At 44.7% G+C, this 23,022-nt stretch overlaps 1 protein-coding gene across 2 annotated transcripts in view; it reads left to right on the top strand.

Annotated features, from left to right (window-relative positions):
* The window catches only part of STAT6 (signal transducer and activator of transcription 6), an 85,326-nt gene extending 63,076 nt beyond the window's left edge, over positions 1 to 22,250 (top strand). The window contains exons 10-21 of one of the 2 annotated variants that reach the window (XM_066618285.1): positions 137 to 224; positions 2,505 to 2,627; positions 3,734 to 3,826; positions 4,842 to 5,048; positions 5,137 to 5,231; positions 7,149 to 7,285; positions 10,268 to 10,408; positions 13,541 to 13,598; positions 14,947 to 15,036; positions 17,927 to 18,001; positions 19,102 to 19,293; positions 19,965 to 22,250. In XM_066618285.1, the coding sequence (XP_066474382.1) occupies positions 137 to 224; positions 2,505 to 2,627; positions 3,734 to 3,826; positions 4,842 to 5,048; positions 5,137 to 5,231; positions 7,149 to 7,285; positions 10,268 to 10,408; positions 13,541 to 13,598; positions 14,947 to 15,036; positions 17,927 to 18,001; positions 19,102 to 19,293; positions 19,965 to 20,085 (1,420 nt within the window). In that variant the 3' untranslated portion in view covers positions 20,086 to 22,250. The remainder of the gene's footprint in view (positions 1 to 136; positions 225 to 2,504; positions 2,628 to 3,733; positions 3,827 to 4,841; positions 5,049 to 5,136; positions 5,232 to 7,148; positions 7,286 to 10,267; positions 10,409 to 13,540; positions 13,599 to 14,946; positions 15,037 to 17,926; positions 18,002 to 19,101; positions 19,294 to 19,964) is intronic. The other variant, XM_066618287.1, reaches the window with a different exon arrangement.
* Positions 22,251 to 23,022: the final 772 nt, after the last annotated feature.

The raw sequence follows: 23,022 nt of genomic DNA, 5'->3' as shown, positions 1-23,022 counted from the left end.
TAAACCATGGCTTTCTTCTTATCCTCCTGGAAACCGGTGTGGGATCTTAAGGTAAACTCAAACTATAGTTTCACGTTACATGATTCTGAACCAGCTACTCGCTAGTTCATGTTCTTTCTTTCTCTCTTCGTTAAAGTGAGAGCACAGGAGAAATTGTGAACAACGTAGCACCTCTAGAGACGAATACCACAACTAGCACTTGCTGTGCTATCTTCAAGAATATGGTATGTGCAGAGAGTCAGTTGTGCTCTCCTGTGGGAGGAAAGATACGGCCTCAGGGGTGGGTAGAAAAGAAAACTAGCCTAAGTGGTGGCTTGGGTTGTTGGCTGGAATCAAGATGTGTGTGGGTGAGTTGAGCTGAGGCCCTTAGTCCACTGGGTGTGGGTGTGTGTTCATTACACATTTTCTGCCTCGCTTGAGAAAGCTCATGCATGAATCTCTGGACTAGTTGACTAGGTTGAGGTGTGCTGAGCTTTATGTGACAAGTATGACCCCCCACTGAATGAGTGGGGCAGCTCTTTTTGACCCTGCAGCTGCAGTAGGGAGTGGTTGGAGATGATTCTGAAAAGGCAAAGGGAAGGTCCCTGAGGGGAGAGCTTCTGGAGGAGGAGAATGAATTTGTGAGGAGCCTGGAGCAGGGCCTTCTAGAGGAATTTTATCAGGGAGTACAAAGTATCTTTTGGGCCCCTTCCCAAAGGGTGATAACAGAGTGGGGGAGGTTGGTGACAAAGGTGGGCAGAATAAGGGTGGAGAGGGAGCAAAACAGGGCATGGGAGGGTAGCAACAGCTTTAAAAGTCTTTGGAGCCCAAGTGTTCTGGGCTTCCCAGTGCAGATCCCAGGTCTACTTGCCCGTGCGGCACTGGCAGCTAGATACAGTCATATGGAAAACCAAATGTACTCCTCTCTAAAATCTTTTAATATAGAAAATCTTTGCAGAAAATTAGCATCATTGTATTTAGGCTCACACTAGAATGGAAACATGCTTCTGCGGCAGCTGTAGTCTCAGAGCTGTGTCGCTGAGCTCCCATACGCTCCTTCATGGCAAGCAGATCTACATGCCAAAGAGCTACTGTAGCAGGTCAGTTTCCCCCTAGATTTGACACTGTGTTAAGGAGTGTCATGTATGCATTCCTTGGCCCAGCACGCATGGCTTTTGGTAGTAGCAGCAGCTGCACACCCAGCATCCCATGCGGGCAGTGAGTCCAGAGGAGATAAGATCCCAGGAAATTTCTGGGCCCCCTCCTTTGGCTCCTGGGCCCCCCCCCCTTCAGGCCTGGAGATGTGAGAGAAGAAAAGGGCTGAGGGGCCTGAGGCAGCAGTGGCAAGGAGAAGGTGATGGCAGGCGGCCTCCTTGCTCTCTCAAGCGGTATCTATTTGGCAGCACAGTCACAGCTCCAAGATAGGAGGGTGAGAGGTGGAAGTCTGAAAGTGTCAGGCAAGGCTGAAAAGATCTGCTTCTTCACCCAGAAGTATAGTGCCAATCTGTGTTTAAGTCACCTTTGAATGGTTGGCAACCTTCAGTCTGGAAAGACTATGGTCTAAGCCTACAGCACCCGGTATTCCCAGGCGGTCTCCCATCCAAGTACTAACCAGGCCTGACCCTGCTTAGCTTCCGAGATCAGACAAGATCCAGCATGTGCAGGGTATGGTACTATTATTCATCTTGTTCTCCCCCCCCCCCCAACACAGACTCTTGCTTTTCATTCCTGTGGATTAAGTCCTAGTTGATCTTTTTGTCTTACTTTAAGCTGCATACAATTTTACCTTATGTCCTTACAGGAAACAAGGGAGTAGTGGACTTGAGGCACCATGTGTTCATTTGGGCCTTGGTACTGTACCCTCCGTTTCACCTGATTCCCATAGTTTCTTCCCCTACGAGCAGAGATTGCTAGTGGAGTGGAAAGCAGGGATTATATAAATAAATATAACAGCATCCATGTACCCTCATACTATGATCTGGAATGATATGGGCTAGGGTCCAATCTACATGTGCAGCCTGATGGATAGTGGAACCCTGAGGTAGTGGAATGGGTTGAACCGCTTCAGATGGCAGGTGGGGAAATAACATTTTTTGAATTCTCTCCCATTTTTTAACTCCCTGTAGAAAGAAAACTAGCACAGTAGGAAGATCCTTTCAGTCATAGTTTTCTACCTGTAGGAAGTTAAAAAAAAATAGGGAAGCATTAAAAAAAGTGATTCTTCAGTTGCACCCTGAAGCATGGCCCTCCTTTCTATTACATTAGAACTTGAAGACTTCGTTTCCACTTCGTATTCAGATCTAGCTTTAGTCTCCTCCCTTGGCATGACAGGTTCATTTGATGATCATCTGGACGGTTGTAGCCCTATGTTTCTAAGATAGTCTGAGCGTTGAGATCACAAATGCATAGTGAGGCACTCAGGTCTGCAGTAGAACTCGCCTGAACAGAAATTAAAATTGCTGGCTTATCTCCAGTGGGTGGACTTAGTTCCAATCACACCGGGTGTGTTTTTCTTTCTCCTTCAGCTTTTGAAGAAGATCAAGCGCTGTGACCGCAAGAGTACAGAGTCTGTGACTGAAGAGAAATGTGCCGTTCTCTTCCATGCCAAAGTTAACCTTGGCCCCAATAAAACCACCTTCCGCCTGCAGGTAAGTGTTTTAAGTGGGAAATCTTAATGCCAGAGAGGTGGTAAAATAATGCCACAGCTGATTGGTTGCATCTGTGGCGCTGTGGGATGTAAACACCTTTTGTCCATGTAAGTGCCCTCCTGTACACAACTGCAGTTATAAGAAGAGGTGTTTTGCTGATTGATGGCAGCATTGGGATGCCATCTTGTCTCTAAATTAGAGGAGGTGGATTAATGGCAGTCAAGTAGTAGATGTGGAGGGTTCTCTTCTTGGCCCAGTGTTAGGGGGTGTGAAGTTTGGTTGGTGGTTTGAATTATGTTCTCAACAAAGACAGTATTTCCTCATATGCCATAACCTTTCCGATATGTACTTGGATGGGCTTTCAGCGTATGGTAACAGGGATGGGCTGTGACTCAGATGACTCTGACTCAAGTCACAAAAACACGCTTTTTTTGTGCCTCATATGAACTCGAGTCACATGTGTCAAAAACCTGGCCACTGACTCGGGGATTTTACCCTAAAAATGAAAAGACTCAATAGATCCAAGTCAAGACTCACTTTTGTTTGTGCTTGCTTTTTTGCATTTTTTCACCGCTTCCACAATTCGCTTCCGCAAAAAAACTCGGACTCGAGTCAAAATGATTGAAAAACAGCTCTGAACATGGCAGCTGCCTGTTATGACTCGTGGGTGATTCAAGTCAAGGGGGGGCAGAGACTTGAGTCTTTGTGCTATGGCTCTGGCTCATCCCTATATGGTAGTAACCCTGGCTCCTTAAAGCTTAGGGCTCCACAGCCGTGGTTCAAATTCCAATGGTTCCCATGACAGACCCAAGGCCTAGTGGCAGTTGGTTGAGAACAGGCCGTTGGGGATTTGCTGGGGGCAGTAAAGGGTTTTTGTGGGAAACATGGTAAATACTTATTAGCATCACTGCAGTATTTTTGTCCCTGACTTCCTTGTCCTGCCCACAAAATAACATATGAAATAAAAGTTTCTAAAAAGCTACTGCCTACTCAACACTGTGGGAGCAAATACGGGGAAATACAAGAGGGTGTGGGGTGGGTTCCAGCTGTAGGGGAAGTAGCAGGCTGTTTCAGCGTTCTTCCCTTTTCCACCACCTCTGCTGCAGGCCCTGTCACTACCCATTGTGGTGATCGTCCATGGCAACCAGGACAACAATGCCAGAGCCACCATCTTATGGGATAATGCTTTTGCTGAGCCTGTAAGTGATTCATCACCGCTGAAATTATTTGTGCATTTATTTATTCTTTATGTGGTGTCATGCCCTGAGTTTCTAGCAGATCACTTAAGGAACAGCCAGGCTGATACCCTTTGCTCAGTTATTCTTCTCTGTGTTCTGTACCTTAGTTCCTTCTCCTACCAGTGGGGATATTTAGTATAGTCCAAGGCATGTGGGTCAGCCCTCTGTTGTGGGCTTTCGGCATTTCAGGCAGCTTTCTGCAAATCTGCCTTCCTTCCTCCGTCTGCCACTGCTCCTGTCTCCATTTCAGGTTCCCTCCTCCTTGTCCTTCTGGGGTTTTATGCCTTGGGCTTCTTCCTCTCCCACGCCTCTCCTGGTTGATTCCTGTTCACCCCTCTTCACCTTGCCCATCTTTTTCTGGTTCCTCCCTTGGTATCTTACTTTGGGCTTTCCTTCCTCCTCCTCTGGCCTCCATTTCTGCCCCACCAGTGTTTTCCATCTCTTCCCTTCTTTCTTGGCCTTTCCGCTGCTTTCCTCCTTGTCTCCAACCACCCTCTCATCTGGCTGCCTTTCTTCTTTGGAATCCTCCTGCATCCATGCTACGTGGAATTGCTGTCAGCTGTGAGGCTGCCTATGTTCCAGCTTCCCAGGTTGCTCAGCAATGATGTCATCATTGAGTGCAGGTTCATGAGGATACTGGCTTGAAGGGCTCCATGCAGCTCTGGTTGTGATGAGTGGCTCCCAAGCTCCTGTCTAATGTTGTAACTAGAGAATCTAGTTGTGCCCCTGTATGTGCAAAATAAGTGAGACTTATCAGCTAGGCAAGTTGGGAGGCGTGGAACTGGGAGGGTAGGATTTTTAGCTTGGGTTACTGCCTTGGTCCCATTCTGTATTAGCTGCTGCAGGAGGTGGTGGGGTTGGGGGGGGGGATGGACAGGCACAGCAAAGGTTGGAACAGAGCAAAGTTGTGCAGTTCTGCTGCTATCTATGGCATGCTGTGTGTGATATAAAGCTGTGTCCCTCTGGCCCATTCCAGGGTCGCATCCCCTTCATGGTGACTGAGCGTGTCTCCTGGAAGGCCATGTGTGAGACTCTCAACCAGAAGTTCATGGCTGAGGTGCAGACCACCAATGGTCTCTGCAAGGAGCACTACTTCTTCCTGGCCCAGAAGATCTTTGGGGACAGTAGCACCAGACCTGAGGATTTCCAGAACCTCAAAGTATCATGGACCCAGTTCAATAAGGTCATTCAGTGGGTTTTGGAAGACAGGAGGGGTGGTGGGGAGCTGGGTTTGCCAAGCACCCTCATCGTTACTCTCTTGGCATTTGCAGGAGGTCCTTCCTGGCAGAGGATTCACATTTTGGCAGTGGTTCGAGGGGATCCTCGACCTCACCAAGAAGTACCTCAAAGAATACTGGTCTGATGGGTAAGGGATGAATCATTGATAGACTCTAGTTCATAGATTTACTTATTTATTGAAATATTTAGTGCCCACCTTTCCTCTCCCACAGGGAGGCATTCAAGTCAGCTTAATAGTAAACCTTAAAAACATTGCAACAAAAATGATTAGAAACAATTGAATACAATATCAAGAAACAATGCAATAAAGTAACACCTTCCCAAGCAAAATCATAGATTTAAGTGGGATCATAGAAATGGTTTTCGGGGATGTGGTACTCCATAACAAGGAATCTCAAAATGAGAGAGTGTACAGTTGTCTGCCTTTTTATTTTTTTATGTGTATTTAAAAAAAAAATTATTGAAGGAGAACTGTCATAGAATGTATATCATCCAAAAGTTGTATCCTGCTTGTTCTTTATCACCAGAAATACAGGGAGCCTACAAGATATGGCTGATGGCTTGCATAGTTGTATACCAGCTGTAATCATTCTGAATGATACTGTTAAGAACCTTTTTTTTTTTTTTTTTTTGAAAATGTCAAAATAATATTTTAAGAAGCAGGAAAGTAAGGAAGAATTGCAACTGTTTTAATGCCTGTCTTTTTTTGATAATGTACAACTGTTTGTATATGCTCTGGGGACCCAGGCTCAATAGTGCCTTCACTGTGGTTGTATACATTGAGGAAGATGCTATTGATCCTGAATTCCCAGAGCAGCAGTAAAAAAAAGGTTTTGGGTTCTTGCACATTATGAGGAACATGTAACATGTGTTACATGGAGAAGTACTTTCTGATCTTTGTAGCAGATGAAATAGCTGCTCCTTTTCATCTTGTTGCACAGATGAACATGCTCCAGATGGAAAGTGAAGTCTGAGAGTCATTGTGGTCCAGTAGGCAGCACGATATCCCTGGGGCAGTTATGGCCTGAAGGTGGCTTTGCACATGTTAACATGCCAAAGTCCACAGCCTTCTGTAGTCATGGTGTCCCTGCGTATCCTGAAATAATATATGCAGTTCTTCAAAAACCTCTTCCATGGATTTAACCATGTTAAATGTTTGTGTAAGTCCAACCTTGGATAAAGGAAAAGGAAGAGAACCGAACCATATGGATCTGTGACATGCTTACAGCAATATCTCATCTAAAACACTGGAGGCCAATATGGTACAGTGTCTGTTTGTTAATCGTAATGGTGTCTTCTTCAAGGACACCTAGTGAATTCAGGGTAGAGATGTAGTTTGAATGAATGCATCAAACTACATGCTACACGTGTTGTTTTCCCAAATTCTTTTTTTTAACCCAAAGTAACCTGAGCCGGCTATGTGTAATTGGAAGAGGGATTGGCAGAGAGTGGCTGCTTTAAGTCTTTCTTCTCTGGGTGTTTTTCAACTGAAAATCACCTTTCCCAAATTGCTTTTTCACCTAGGAGGAGAAAAATGTGGAGAAAGAATTGGGACTTTGCATTTTTCCCTTTGTCGGTGAAAAAGTGACTTGTGATTTTGAGCTGGATTACCAGATGGGTACCAGGTACCAGCCTGCCTTGGGTCAAAAAAAACAAAACAGGGGGAGAACATCACAAATATTCCTTTTAACGTTATTTTCTACTTGCATTTCTATTCCACCTTTATTGCAAAACTCAACATACTTAGGATTTCTAAGTGGTCACCCATCTGAACACTGACCAGGCTTAAACCTGTTTAGCTTCAGCAAAGTGACAGTATTATGTGCCCTCAGACCATGCCATAGTTTGTGCTTCAGACCACTGGACTACATTGACCATCAAGGGCCTGGACTTTCAGCTGCTTCTCTTATAAATAATACACACTTAAGGCTGTAGATTTTTCTGTCAATAGTAAATATCAGTATATCTGATGAGCATTTCAGTGATTCTTCTACTCCCCCCCCATGTTGCTTTATTTCTCTGTGTCCATCTGTCCCATTTACAGACTCATTATGGGCTTTACCAGCAAGCAGTATGTTTACAGTTGCCTAATCAAGGAACCAGTTGGCACTTTCCTTCTGCGCTTCAGTGACTCTGAGATTGGTGGCATCAGCATTGCCTATGTGACCCGCCTCCCTGATGGTATGGTTTTGCTTAGAATTGCTGGACTAGCTCCCTGTTACTTTGGCTACGGCGATAGAAATAGGATCCCCTGCTCCTCACGAAAGTGTTCAATTAAAAATATTAACCGTATCTAGCAATGCTGTGAAACCTATCCTTCTCCTTCCTAGCTTGAATCTGGAAAAGGGATTGGGAGAGAAGAAGAGATGGCATCACTGCCCCTTTTTTTGATTGGGCTATGCTAGGGACTGACAAGATTAAACCTCCGTAAAGGAAGGTGTCCTGATATAGGTTACTCCTCCCACTTGATCTATGATTGACACGGTCATGCTTCAGAAGTCTGTACAACCTTTCTGGGAAGCAACCCCACCCAATTTAGCTAGAGGGTTTAATTGGTGACGCTGCTGGGATCATGTCACCTACATGATCTGGGCGTTCCTGTGCAGAGTGGTGTTCTTGCTTTACATTGCATGGTATTTATCCATAGCTGGTACTGATCCTTGGCCTGGCTTTCCACTGGACCATGCATGGGAGGCTCAGTTCACATTTGGAAGTGTTGGTCAGGTTGGCAGTAGCTCCCCTGCCCATTTGGAAGCACTGCAAGAATCTGTGATGCTGTCTTGTATTGAGTCAGACATTGGTTTACATAGTCCAGCTGATATTGTCTTTCCTGACTGACAGCAGTCCTTCTTACTTTGATGTCAGTAATCCTTAAAAGTTGCTAGAAACTGAACCTGGAACCTTCTGCATGCAAGGAATGTACTCTGCCACTGAACTATCATGTTTCCCAAGTGTGTAGATGCGTAGAAGCAATGATATTGGTGATAAGGCATAGGTAGCTAATATTCCAGTGTTCCTGAGGTGTACATCAAGACCCAACTGGAATTGTTCCAAGTGTGGAATGGAGTTGACTGGAGCAGATGGCTTACCTCAGGGTGGAGATGAAATGGTGCAGGGCAGGCAGATGAATAAATGGATTCATCATCTGCTTCCCCCTCCCCCGCTGCCAGATGTGGCTGGGGGACAACTAGTAAGTTTGTACCCACATCCTGGGCGGAGCTCCTGATTAGCACTTCACTTTTGGGTTTTGTTATGGGAAATTGAGTTATGGGAAAAGAGGAACTTGCCTTCCTGCAGAGTTCCTTGCAGCTTAATCAAATATCACGAGGACCATTGGCTGTAATCCCAAATTAGAGCAAAGTCTGCTGGCTGGGAAGGGCTCCGTCAAGTGGCAGACTTGCGTTTTCCAGTCACAGGATTTTCTCCTATGAAAACACCCCAGCCTGCAGTGTGAAGCCTCAGGAAAGAAGGATGGTTTGTGTATGTGAAAGCCACTGTTGTCCAACTTGGGAACATGTCTGCAATGTTTTTTCAACTGAAGCAGCAACCATTTGTTTCAAGGGTTACTGATAGCTATTTTATTTATTAAAAATGTGTGCCCTGCTTGTACCACAAATGTGTGTGTGTGTGTGGGGGGGTGAGTTCTCAGTACATTAATAATAATCCATTAACATATCAACAATATTTATGTGTTTATTCTGAGCCTTCCAAAATACAATTTTTCCAAGGGAGCTTCCAGAGATAAGTTTAAATCAAATATACAGCCTTCAATTAGATAATGGATCAACAGAAAAAAGGCTTAATCTAACTCCTAATATAAGAGTTGGTCAGCAACAGTAAAATCAAGCATAATTGCTGAACAGAAATGTTTTCAGAGCCTATCTAAAAATGGGACGAGAAGGGTCTTGGTGGATTTCCCTGGGGAAAGAATTCCACAACTGCAGACCCTCTACTGAAAAGTCTCTGTCTCTGATATCTGGTTCTGAATTAGTACTGAAGCTTGAATAGATCCCTATGGTTATAGGTGGTCCTGGAGCTGTCTTGCTCCCAGGACCACCTATTTTATGTTGGTCTTCCCAATGATAGGTAGGGGCAGTCTAAAATGATTTTTGTGTGTGTGTGAATTTGGGTGTTATCCTTTTTTTTAAAAAGGCTGAAAGTGGTGTTATGTGATGTATTCCAGTTGTAAAGCATTTTTATCATGTAGGTGTCATATAGGTGGTGTATATGTGTTTTATGCCTGTGGCTGTCAGCAGACATAAAATAAAATAAACATATAGACAGGCATAAAATAGACACAACACACGCATACCGGAAGAACACAACTACATAGTCAGTTACTTGAATTAAACATATAGGAGCTGTTTAAGTTTTGCATGCTGCCTGAATGAACAACAACAACAATTAACTTAATGCTGCCAAACCCAAAGAAGATAGCAACTTAAACCAACAGAGCATTGAATTACTATGGGGAAAAAAACCTGGTTTTAAACTGCAGGGGGAAAGCATTTGAGCTTCATGCTTGTCGAATGAGGACCATTCTGGTGGCCTTCCATCAGAGCCAAGTCATTTTTGCTTAGTCATGAGTAAATGTGACCATGTAGCTCAGTTTCACTTTCCATAGGGCTCAATACATTTGTCAGCTTGGAGGGGAGGGACTTTTCTCAGGTGGTTTTTAGAGCCTCCATTCATTGGATTCGGACCTTTCTGGTGGTGTTGCATTCCTCTCAACCTGCCCTTCGAAATGGACTGAGGCACATTCACCTGCTCTCGAGAAAATGCGCAGTGCGGCTCAGTTTCATTTTCCATAGGGCTTCGTGCATTTTCCTTGGCTGATTCTGAGCATGCTCGGAACACTGCAGCTGGCTAGGAGAAAGCAGCAAGGTGCAAGGAGTGAAGGGTTTAGAAACACAGTCAGAAACAGGACGGTCCACAGACATTCCACAGCCACTTTAATAGGTAAATGTTGGTATTGTTTCATTTCTTGAGCTGGATATCACCGTTTGTCTTACTATTAGCCCAGTTTTGTGTTGTTTTACATTATTTTGTTTTTACCATTTAAATTGTGCCTAGGAGGCTGTGCTTAGGACAGTGAGCACATGCTTCCTGTTCTGGGCTCATTTGTATGTTTGTTCTTGCACTGCTTTCTACTGTCTGGCTCAGGTTCCCCCCAAGTGGAGAATATCCAACCATTCACAGCAAAGCAACTGAGTATTCGTTCCCTTGCCGACTGTGTCCTGGACCTGAAACAGCTTGAAATACTATATCCTAACAGGCCTAAGCATGAATATTTCAAGTGTAATGGTAAGTGATGGCAAAGAGCAAGCTCTGTCCCAGAATGTCAAACTCATTACATATAGTGAGCTGAATAGCATTCATGGTGCCTGCTGAGGGCCAGAAGTGACATCATTAAGCAGGAAATGGTGTCATTAAACAGATGTTGGCCAGAAATAAGCACTTTGTTCTCACATAGAAATTCATTAGATGCAAATGACAGAAGACAAAATGTGCAAATCTTGATATATTGTCTTAGAATAGAATAGATAGAATCCTTTATTGGCATATAAAACAAATAAACAAAACTTCAACTATATACAATTGGTCAGTTGGTCAGCCAGGTAGCAAATCAACTTCTTGATGGCGTAGCTCAATGAGCTGGCACAGGAAAGTTGCCGCAGTATCTGTTATTTCCACCAAAGAATCACTTAGGAGGTAGCATATTCTTGCCCCATCAGTAAGTCGTCCTCTTGTTCTTAATATAGGATCCAGATATCTTTGACGGATCTCATTGTAGAAGGGACAATAAAGAATGGACAATGGTCTCCACGCTTCCCATCCCACATGCCTTTCAGCTATCTTACGAAATTTCCCAAAAAGAACGGCGGATGGGAGCACATTAAATCTGGCAGGAGAGAAAACTCTCCTTATTTGATAACTGAGCAACGAGTATAGATATGAGGCTATTTGACCATGCAATATAGAAATCTCCATACTTAGCGGGGAACATGCTCTGTTTGCCATGCTGTAAAGATCCTGCCTTTCAATGTCAAGAAATCTGCATTTGATACACTGAAACTCCTCTTGGTAGAGAAGCGAACCTAAACATTCAAAAGACAGCCGGATTGAATTAATCTTCTTTTCCAGCACAGTTATAGCAAGGGGCCTATTAGATTCAAGCAAGATCATGTAGAGCAGGGGTGCTCAATAGGTGGATCGCGATCTACCGGTAGATCACGAGGCAAAATGAGTAGATCACAGAGTGCCGACCCCCCCCTTCAGGTGCCTCTGGGAGGAAACGCCGGGAGTAAGGCCCATTGTACTCAATGGGGCTTACTCCCAGGTCAGTGTGGCTAGGATTGCAGCCTCACAGCCTAATCCTAGGCATGTCTACTCAGGAGTAAGTCCTGTTATACTCAGTGGGGCTCAAGATACACCAACATACATTGTACACATAAATGTTATATGTTATGATGGCGCGAACATTGTAAAAAAAACTCTGGTAGATCTCCAGGCCTTGCTGGGTTTCAAAGTAGCTCTCAAGCCAAAAAAGTGTGAGCACCCCTGATGTAGAGCAAGCTTCGAGGGTCATGTTTGCAATATATGCGCAGCCAATAATTAATAACCATCAGCCAGGCCTTGGTTTGTAACAATGATTGACCTGTTTCTAGGCACAGGACTGCGTAAACTACACAATTTGGAAGACCCAAGATTTTTCGCAGGAATTTACCTTGGGCAGACTCCAGGGCTTTATTTAAAACCCTAATCCAAAGGGGAATTCCGTAAAATAATTGCCAAACCACCTTGGCATTAAAAGTCTTCAAGACTGCTGGTACATAACAGTTACCTCTCGCATAGAAAAAGTGAACGATGGACTGAGAGGTAATGTTAGCTGTATTAATTGCCGTATTCCGGTGAATAGCCCAGGAGAGATTATAATGTAAATTTAAACCGAGGTATTTAAACTGCTTAACATGTTCTAATTTGTGTCCATTTAATTGCCAGTTATATAGCTTCCATGTTCTAGAGAACTCAAGTATTTTAGACTTGTCAAAATTCAGCTGTAGTTGGTTTTCTGACAAGTATTCCAAACACTTTTTCAAAAGGCGTTTTAACCCCAAACGGGTCCAGGACATTATTACTGCATCATCCGCATATAAGAGAATCAGAACCTGAGTGGATCCTATTCTAGGACAGTGCCCGTCCACCTCAGTCAGAGAGGGAGCCAAGTCATTAATAAATAAAGTAAATAAAGTAGGGGCTAAAGCACACCCTTGTTTGACTCCCAATATATTGTCAAGATATGGGAGAGCCCAGTTATCACATGGGCTGCCCTTTCAACAGCATCGCTTCTGTTGCGGCGTCACTGAGAGGTGGCCTGCAAAGTGATGCCTTGGCAGAACCAGTGCTACTGAAAGGGTGGTGTTGGAAGAACCCAGTAATCACAGGGGCTGGATAAAGAGCTTCTGGGGGGCCTTATATTTGACACTCCAGACATTTGCAGCTATTGTGAAGCTGCTTTCTGCTGATTTACAGCATTGTTCTTGAGCTTAGTACTTCCTAACTGGCAATGATTCTCCAGAGTTTCAGACTGGGGAATGGAGGTCTTGGCCAGCCCTACCAAGAGATGCTGAGCCTGGGATCTTCCACATGCAAAGCATGTGCTCTGCCATTGAGCCTACATCCCTTTGAAGGATTTATCTTTAAAGCCCTATGTGTTAGATAATTCCTTTACGAACCTCTCATGCTTTAAGGTCAAGAGGAGATGCCCTGCTGAAAGTTCACTGGTTCAGAAAGTAAACTAGAGAGGGTGGGTTGTCATGGAGAGAAGGGTATTTTCAAGAGTGGGCCCTGTATTTTAAAGTGTATTGGTTAGGGGAGTGTATTGGCAAATTTTTACTGAGCAGCCTAAAGTAGTCTGCAGCAGGCAAACTTGAAAGCCCAGTCCTATCCTACTTTCCAGCACCGATGCAGCCCTAAGGTAACAAACGTTCTCTTACCTCCATGACCCTGCCCATTGCAGAATACAGTGCACACCCCATTGGAATGGCTGCATCAGCGATTGAAAGTTGGGTAGGATTGAGCCCACAATCTATTCGTTTCTCTGACCTTACCTATTAATTCTGAGATTGGAGTTCGTTATGTGATCTTCTCTGACATATCTAGATTGGGAGTTCCATCACAAGCTAAATTCTTGCCTGATGCTGCTAGGACCTAATTTCAGAATTTCCTGCGGTCCTTACATCAGACAGCTCAAGCAAGAACATTTAATTATTCCCTACAGGAATGTGTGTGTGTGTGGGGGGGGGGAGAGAATGTACAAAAATTGCTTAGGAATCTCATCTTTGCTGCAGCGGTGGCTTGTCTTGTCTTTCTATATAGGAAATGGAATGCATGTATATGTTGAGAAGGATAACACGGTTTGTTTTCCTCCCACAGCAGAGGTACCAAGGACAACGCCTTATGTCCGAGCCACAATGACAATAAGGGTGGAAGAGTAAGTAAATTTAGTTCTCTGTCTGCTGAGAAAAACTGTACTGTTCAAAGGAATAAGGATTTCCCATCCTTCTCTTAACCTTCCTTGGGGTGTGACACATGCAAATTTACCTCCCAATAAGCATTTGGGGATTAACAGCCTGATACTTTCCCCACTGGCACCGCCATGTGCAGTGGTGCCAGAATAGCTACCGCTGTATCCAGTGGCACTGCCAGAGGTCTATTTGGCTAGCACAGACTTGAGAACCTCCGTGTCAGGCTTTGCAGCCCAACACGAAGATAGGACACGGCAGAGGATTGCTGGTCCCTCTACTGGTCCTACCCTGTCTTGCCCCGGTTCCTCCCCCATGTATGTTTGCATGCATGCATGTGTACCTAAAGGTGGGAAGGGGCATCCCTGGTATCCCTGAACTCACACATCCACAGAACGGAACCCCTTGCAATTACTGGGGCTCACCTGTATTTCAACGATGATGAAGCCAGATGCCTCCCAGAAACACAGAAGCAGGTTGTTAAGGTTTGTTTGTCCCCAGGATCTGGTTTTCAAAGCTATAAGCCATTGAACATGGAGGTTTTATTTATCCTGACTGTTAATGAACCCACCTTCCATTTAATTTATTTCAATCCATCGTCAAAGGCATCTAAGTAAGTACCCATCGCTTCATCTTGTAGCAGTGTAGTATATCAGTTAATTGGATCATGTAGCAAAGTAACATAGGGTCCAATCATGTCCAGCTTTCCTGCACCAATGCGACCCCAAGGTAAGGGAGCAAATGTTCCTTTACCTTGTGGGAGGCCTCCATTATTGCCCCACCACCACAGGATGCAGCGCATGCCCCATTGGCACGGCTACATCAGTGCTGAGTTGGATAGGATTGGGCCCATAGTTTATTATTTTAAAACATTTGTACCCTACCTTTCTTGTCTATGACAAGAAAGCTGACTTACACTCAAAACAGAGAGTTGCAGCAAAGGGCAAAACCAAACCATTCATAAAACAAGACATTATCTGATTTAAAGGCAGCAAACTATCAAACCACAATCCACAACTGAAAATCCCTGCATCAACCGCCACCAGTCAAGCCAGACATTGCCCTCCTCCAAAAGCAGAACTAAAAAGCTAGGTTACACATAATCCATAGGTGAGTGTGTAAACAGCCTCCACAGAAGAGGGTATTCTGGCCATAGTTGGTATTTGAGGTGGTGTCAGCTGCAGTGACTCTGTGGTATTTGATCTGTTCTGTGATGATTCATTCACATAAATTGTGGAGTGATGGGCTGTGTGAACTTGCTCTTCTGAGATCTTGCATAACAAATTGGATGCTAATCAAAACTCTGTTCAATTCTAGGCCTTTCTCCTCTACTTCCTCAGTTTGTCCCCCAGGTGGCCCCATGGTTAACATGACTCCTGGAATCCACTCTGATCCTACTTTTGCTGAGTAAGTGCCAATCCACATTAGTGACCTGCTAAGCATCACTACTTGAGTGTGTTGGCCATGACTGCTTAAAAAAGTACAAAGAAAAGAAGGCTGCCTGTGAAATCTTTTCATGCTTTTTCAGTGTCCTTCAGGAAGGAGGAAATGTGAATTGTATTAGAGAATACAGCATGTGTCCTCATTATGTCTTCTAGCGTGTTCATGGTCAAGGAACCCCAGAGCCCCGGCCAAGCATACCCTTGGCTCAGAGGTGTGAGAAGTTGACTGGCCAGTCAGATAATTTTGCAACCCACCTGTTAGGGAACAAGGAATCCCAAATGAAGGCCTGCCCTAGAATATCCCAAATAGGTTGTTTACAATATTTGTATGCCATTTTTGAGCCAAAAAAATTCTCAAAGCATCTTACATAGCAAAGAAATAAGAGAAGATGCTTCCTCTTTGTCTCAGAAGGGCTTGCATCTTTTAAAAAAAAAAAAGACAAAAGGAAAACGGCAGCAACAGCCAGTTTTGCTGTCGAAAAACTGAGGGATGTTTTGCCGTCGAATAGAAACAGTTGCTCTCCTCCTTATTGAAGATAAGATACTGTCACTTTGAACAGTGACAATATCTTATCTGTCACTTTGCCTCTGTGTCCAGTTAACAGGGGTGAAGCTGCTCTTATGCAACTTCTTTCTGCCACTTTCCACAGACCCTCTTCAAGAATCCTACTCCCTCCCTCAACATCCTTAGCAGGAGTAGGGTGGAACTGTAAAACTTCCTAAATACATGCATGAGCATGTGCCTGGCAACTGAGCCACTGAAATAAATCTTTTCTTGTTGTTTTGCACAGTGTAAGTTAAAGGCTGTGCAGAAGAATGCAACTTGCACCTTTTGATGTTTATGTGTTGCCTCCCACGGGTTACAACTGTGTGCAAAATTGAACCATGGGATTTGGCAACATCAGTAAATCATTGGAGAATAACTGACATCAGCACAAATGGCTTCTTGGTTTCATGGGAGTGTGACTATGAAAGCAATCTGTTCTGTATTTTTTGGCTAATGATACGTTGATCTCTCAGAATGATTTGATTTTAAGCTAATAAGAAAACATGCTTTTGGTCCATGAATTGGGCTGCAATTCTATACACAGGGCCAAATCCTATCCAGTTTTCCGGTGCTGGTTTCCTATCCAGTTTTCCATCATCTTTGAGCTGTGCCAATGGGGCATGCACTGTATTCTTCAGTGGAGGGGGGGGGGGGAATCATGGAGGCCTCCTCCAGATAGGGAAACATTTGCTTTCTCCCCTCAAGGCTGCATTGGAACCTTAGTTGGGAGTATGTCCCATTGAATACAGTGGGACTTGCTTCTGAGTAGACATGCATAAGATTGCACTGTTAATGTAAGAATCCTGCAAAAGTGAGCCTATCATTATGCACCAGGCTACATATTCCAGTGTGTTTGTCAAAGAAATTTGAGTATTTCATTTGATTCACAAATGTGTGAAACTGTTCATTGCAGCTACACAAATCCAGGCGCCAGAGCTCAAGCATGATGTAGCAAGCATCATTATCCTTGACAAACAAGTTGTATCACAGTGTGACGTATTTGTTGGAGACAGGAGGGATTTCAGTTTTTTTGCTACGGCGAGGAAATACTATATCCAAATTGGCCCCAGTTCCAATAAAGTTAGGCTGCAATCCTAACCACACTTTCCTGAGAGTAAGCCCCACTGAAAAAAAATAGAACTTACTTCTGAGTAGGCCTGGTTAGGATTGTGCCCTTAGTCTCACTGAAACCAGTGGAACAGCAAGCCATGATTAACAGCAGTACTGCTGCTGTCAGTGGGTCTTGGTCAGAACTTTTGGGCTGGCAGAGCAGCCAGGGTGCATCTGGAGCTGCATGGGAGAGGTCCTTTTGGAAAAGTTGAAATCTCTGCTGATCAGCTATTTGGCAGGGAAGGGGGAAGAGCTGAATCCAGTCTCCTGCTCGCCCTCTTGAATGCTTGATCAGTTAGATGTCAACTATGAAGGAAGGTCAGTTTGCATGCAGCTCTGGCCACTGGACTAGGGAGGGAAGGCACTGGATATTTTGGCAAGCATGTGACACTTATTTTCAATGTGTTAAATCCAAATGTAGTTCATTTATAGTAGTAGTGAATTAATGGTATTTAGTTTTTTGCCACTTCTCACTGACCTTGTTTGCAGGGCATCTTTATGTACTCATAGAGCAACATTTCTTGCAGTGGGCCCAGCTCTATCAGGGTCCAATCCTATCCAACTTACCACCATCGGTGCAACTGCAGTGCAGCCCTGAGCAGGGCCTAGGAGAGGGGGGTAAAGGGGGTAATTTGAACCCAGGCCCAGGGTCAAAAGGGGCCCACGAGCCAAAGCAGGGGGTCAGAAATTTCCTGGGATCTGACACTTTCCTAGCTACTCAGACTTGTTGCCCGTACAGGATGCTGGGGACACTATCATGACTGTAGATAATGGGGACACTACTGATGCCACATGGGTGGGTAGACCTGGGCTCCAAAGGCTTTTCCAGTTGTCTCTACCCTCCCCTCACCCTGCTTCGCTCCTCCCTGCTGCTGTTCTGCTCACCCGTCACCATCCTCCCCTGCTCTGTTTCACCCCCACACTTTGCAAAGGGGCCACAAAGAAACTTTGTACCCCCTGATTAAATTCCTCTCAGAGGCCCTGGCCCTGAGGTAAAGGAACAAATGTACCCATACCTTGAGGAGGCCTCTGTGACTACCTCCCCACCACAAGATGCAGTGCACACCCCATTAGCACAGCTGCACTGGCACTGGAAAATTGGTTAGGATTGGGCCCTCAATTGGCTGTAGTCAATTTATGACAAGAGTATTGTTCCTTTTGCAACAGTTTGCTGTATCCTTGCTCTGTCCTTTCACAGCCCCTCACTGATGTCATCCTCCATGGGCATGTCTCCTTCCACCACCTCAACCTTTGGAAGCCCACAGTTGATGCCGTAAGAATCCTGAGCAACTCTGTGTGTGTGTGTGTGTGTGTGTGTGTGTGTGTGTGAGAGAGAGAGAGAGAGAGAGAGAGAGAGAAATAGAATTCAATCCAAATGAATTCTACATGGACAATGTAGGACAGCCATTTTCAACCACTGTGCTGTGGCACACTAGTGTGCCGCAGATGGTCTGCAGGTGGGCCTCGAGAGATTGGGGGAGGGTCATTTGTTGGTAGGGCCATTGGGGATGTGAGCTCCAGCTGTCAATGGGTGTGCCTTGTCAATTGTCAAAAAACTGATGGTCTGCCTTGTCAGTGTGCCGTGAGATGAAAAAGGTTGAAAATAGCTGGTGTAGGGAGATAGAGAGGGGATTCCAGAGAGGCTAAATGCTAAGGGGAGTAATTTCCTGCCAAGAATCACATGGAGCCAGGCATGAGAGCGCCATTTTATTTTCACAGTCAGTAGCATGATCTAATTGAAGTCCAGGAAGGAAGGAAGGAAGGAAGGAAGGTGAACGAAAGAAGACTGGAAACCCAGTGACTGACTGCACGTGTGCTGCAACCTTAAGTGTGATCAAGGCATAACCCTGAAGAATGTGCCATAGAATCCTGTGGAACTTCTCCTTAGGAAGATCTGGATAGTAAGCAGGAAAGGGGGGCACCAACAGGGTGTCCAGATGTCCTCTTTTTTCCAGGCCATGTCCTCTTTTTTTTTTTAGCCTCATGTCTTGGAAAAGAACATTAATGTTTTTCTTTTCCCTGAGAGTGGGCCCCTACAGGCACTGCATAGCCTTATTGTTATTAATACATTATATGTAATATTGTTTTAAATTTAGTAATAATATAGTGTTTAAATTAACCACATGAAATACAAGTGTTTTTAGCTTTTCTGTTGTCATGTCCTACATTTTTCTCAGATGTCCTACATTTTGGGGGTGCCTTGTCCTCTTTTGCGGTTATGACAGCTGGGCACCAAAGGCTCAAACCATACTCTTGTGGCCTTTTACTTCTATCCGGGGCAAGTTTGCTTAGAAAAGCGAGAAACAAACTATTGTTGGATGGGCACTATTGGTTGGGCATGGAGAACTGAGCGTGTTGTCCATTTACTTTCAGGTCGTCTTTTGGTTCTCATAGTGACTTGCCAACTTGCACATACCCTCTGCAACCTGCTTCGTCACTTGGCCCAACAAATGCATTATATTCTATGCAAGATATCCTAGATGAGGATATGGAGACCTGCCGGTCCAATAACATCGCAGTATACCCAAGGGATATGCCCTTCCTTATGCCACCAAATATGATGGGGTGAGTCTAGCTTGTCATGGATGAGCACAGAAATAGATGGTGGGCAAGGAAAGTTCCTCCCCTCAACAGCCAGCCATTGATGGATTTTTTTCTGTTGTACTTCCTGTTGTCTGAAGGAATGTCTACATGGCATATTCTCCCACCAAGACCTTTGAAATTGTTTGATTTTCAGAGGTGCTGGGAAATCACATGCCCTGTTCATAAAACTACAGTTTCCAGGGTTTCTTAAGGTGGAAACTTTAATAGTTAAGCAGGCCTGAAACTGGTTTAAGTCTGCAGTGTAGACATGCTTCTACTACAAATGGTGCCTGTAGGAAATGAATTGCTGCAGATAAACAAATGGGAGGGGTGGGGAACTATAGTTAACCTTGGAAAGCTAGCTGGGAATCGTGAGGAAACCAGATGGGATAGAGGTACAGGAACATGAAATACAAACTGCAAGTTCTGATAATGTGTCAACAAGATAGTGTGGCTACTGATGACAGGTGTCAGTTGGGTGATAGCATGGTGGTAAGCAGAACTACAGCAGAAGCCTTACAATTTTGGATAAAAGTGTCTTCCTTTACATATACATGGTTCTAAGAGAAGATGGAGGAAGCTGATCATGCTTTGTGAGATGCTGTATGAGGGCTGTGGCTCTGCATTCACTCACCTTCTGTTTCCCTCCCCAGGGTGCCTGAGAACATTCCCCCACCCTCTGAGCAAGAGCTAGTCCAACTGCTGCATCGTGATCAAGATATGAATCACTGTTTACTAAATCTGGGATCCACCATGACCAACATCTGCTCATAATCTTTCCCACCTAGCATTTTGGAGGGACTGCTATGGACCTTACAATCTGGACCTTACATCCATCAGGACTGGACCCGCTAGCGCAGTGGTGGCTGGGGTCCCGACATTCTTTTAGGGCACAAAAAGCCTAAACACAAACATCCCCAGCTGCATTTTCCCATCTTGGATGCCCAGACCAGAATCTTGCTACTGCTGTGCTGCATCAGACTAACACAATGGTATGCTACCGCGGTGGATGTTTATCAGTTTTGCCTAGCTAGGGAAGCGGTGTCCATGTTGTGCCAGAGCACCAGCTGCACTGTTGTGGAGCAGAACAGAGGCCCACCACCCACTGTTTGGTACTAGTCTTGTTGGTAAGGGCACTGGCCATGGATGCTTTGCAGTTTGTCTTTGCTACTCCTAATAATGGACCTGTTTGGAGGGTGGGATGGGTGGGTTTCTTGCTGTAAAACAGGGGTGTCCAAAGTTTTTGGCAGGAGGGCCACATTGTCCCTCTGACACTGTGTCAGGGGCCAGGGAAAAAAGAATTAATTTACATTTAAAATTTGAATAAATTTACACAAGTTTACATAAATGAATATATTAAAGATGAACTTATATGAATGAATGAAGGTCTATAAAAGGCCTTGCACAAAGCGAGGCTGGCCTTTGCTGCTGCTACTGCATCACAGACGTGAAACAACAAGCAGTGGAGGGAGCCCTCATCCCACAGCTAACATGAGAGGTCAAACAGTTGCCCTCACGCTGAGAGCAGTTGCGTCAGGCCAGTGTGGGCTCCAACGAAGCTCCAGAGGCTCATTGGAGAGTGGGGACTCCCTGAGGGCCGCATTGAGAGGCCTCGAGGGCCGCAAGTGGCCCCAGGGCCGGGGTTTGGGCACCCCTGCTGTAAAATGCCAAATGACCTTTTTTCTTCAACAGCCAGCCAAATTGAGGGGAGAAGGTATTTTCTCAGGATTTGCAGACTCTGATATTCATCACCTGATTTAGTTTAAGGTGATGCCTGGTTGGGCTGAGGATAATTTTATATATTTGCTTGGGACAGCTGCCCATGTTGGGAATATGTGCTCTGGCTCTTCTATGCCATTTTCCAGTTTTTCTTTCTGCAATAGAAGACTTCATACTTCCTCCCAGACGTAAGAATCCATAAGACTGATATCCTGTTCTTTTCATCAACCTGTGCTCCATTCATATCAGCTGGAGCCCATCTCCTCCATCTACTGCATATTCCTCAAATGTCTTTTTCCAAAGTGCTGCTGGTATGAATTTTGGAATATGAAGCCAGATTGCAAAACCTTGAACAATTCACCTTTCTGGTAAAAGGGGGAGTTCAGCCCTAATTCACCACCAGCGAACCCAACTCCTGCCTTCGTGATCAGTAGCCTGCCTCTTCTCCTGACTTGACCCAACTTATATCTACCAGCTTCTCCATCTCATCTCGCAGCCTGCAAAGGAGCGCAAGTAGATGTTAAAAAAATAAGCCATAAAATAAGACTTTATTCCAAAATAACAAAATAAATAATCTACTGTACACATTACAAAGGAAAGGGTTCTAATTTTCTATATAAAGACACCAGGGCTGTATGGGAGAGAGTGGAAACTAGAACCAACAGCAAGTAGGGATTTATGTTACCTCAACTGCATTTCAGTGCTTTCCCCCTCTAGACCATATGTGATTGCACTTGTGTCTTCAAACAGCAGTATGCTAGTTTGCTTCCATACTGCTCCAGCAACCACATCCGTAAGGATTAACAGCACAGTCCTGTGCATGTCTCTACTTAGAAGTGAGCCCCACTGAATGCAGTGGGACTCATTCCTAGGTTAGTTTATAGGGCTGCAACAACCTAAGTTGATGCTGAGTTGCCCATTCTGAAAAACAACAACAATGGTTATGCCATATTCTCTTGCAGTCAGTAAAAGGGAACCCAGGATGCTGCCTTTCTCAAGATGTGTCAAACCAGACTAGCTGGTACAGGCACCTGCTGGGGCACTGGAGGACAAGAAGCAGTTGGTTACTCTGGATCACTCTCGTAAAGGGAAATATATGACAAATGACCCAGTTGCAGACAGTTTCACTCCCTCATTTAGGATGTAGCTGGAAAAACCCTTGCAGGAGGGAATGCCACCATCCACATACAAGATGTAAAACAGGAGCACCAAAATTATGGGGTGGTATGAGTGTATGCACAAGCTTAGGACAGCAAAATAACCTGAGCTGTTCCTAGCCTTTCTGACAGGTCACTTGCCCCAACTGCAGCTGCCCAGAAAATGGTTACACTTTGAAAGTATCTATACAGGTTGAACCTTGTTACTTGTAGGGTTCCCTTCCCAGAACTCAGTGGATGGCAACAATCACACTAAAGCAAATCAATTTGAAAAACAAAGTCCCTTTGCGCCAATGATTTAAAAACAGCCTTGCTGACCTTTGGGATAAGACAGAGTCATTAGGCAGACAGTCCATCAATCAGTCTCTCTCCAGGCAAGCCAATGACTCCTCCCTTCACCCAGAGCAAAGTGATCTTTCTTTCATGTGCTCAGGGGGAAGGGAGGGGTTGCTTTGCCTTGGAGTGGGGAGAGAATGATTGTCAGCCACCTGTTGTCCTCCCCCTCTCATTAAGGAGGCTATTGTTAAATGACTGACTGATTTTAAAGGGATGCATTTTTCTGCTTCTCCAGGGATCAGCACATTCCTTCTCATTCGCAGGGGCCATTCGTGTTGAGTCAAATCTGTGTATAAAAAAATCCATGTATAACAAGGTTGGACCCGTACACTCATTCAAGTTTTCCAGGGGTCAATGCAGTAGTACCACTGGGATTTTCAGCAATAATAATTTGACATTAAATCACGGCTGGTCAAGGACAAATCTAACACCAAAGATGAGCAACTCCGGTGGTAAATGGTCAATGTGAACATATAGCCTGGACCTTTCTACTGGGACT

Source organism: Tiliqua scincoides, chromosome 2 (genome assembly GCF_035046505.1).
Source record: "Tiliqua scincoides isolate rTilSci1 chromosome 2, rTilSci1.hap2, whole genome shotgun sequence".
Lineage (NCBI taxonomy): Eukaryota > Metazoa > Chordata > Lepidosauria > Squamata > Scincidae > Tiliqua > Tiliqua scincoides.
The sequence above is the reverse complement of the archived record's forward strand: the minus strand, read 5'-3'. Positions and strand labels throughout refer to the sequence as shown.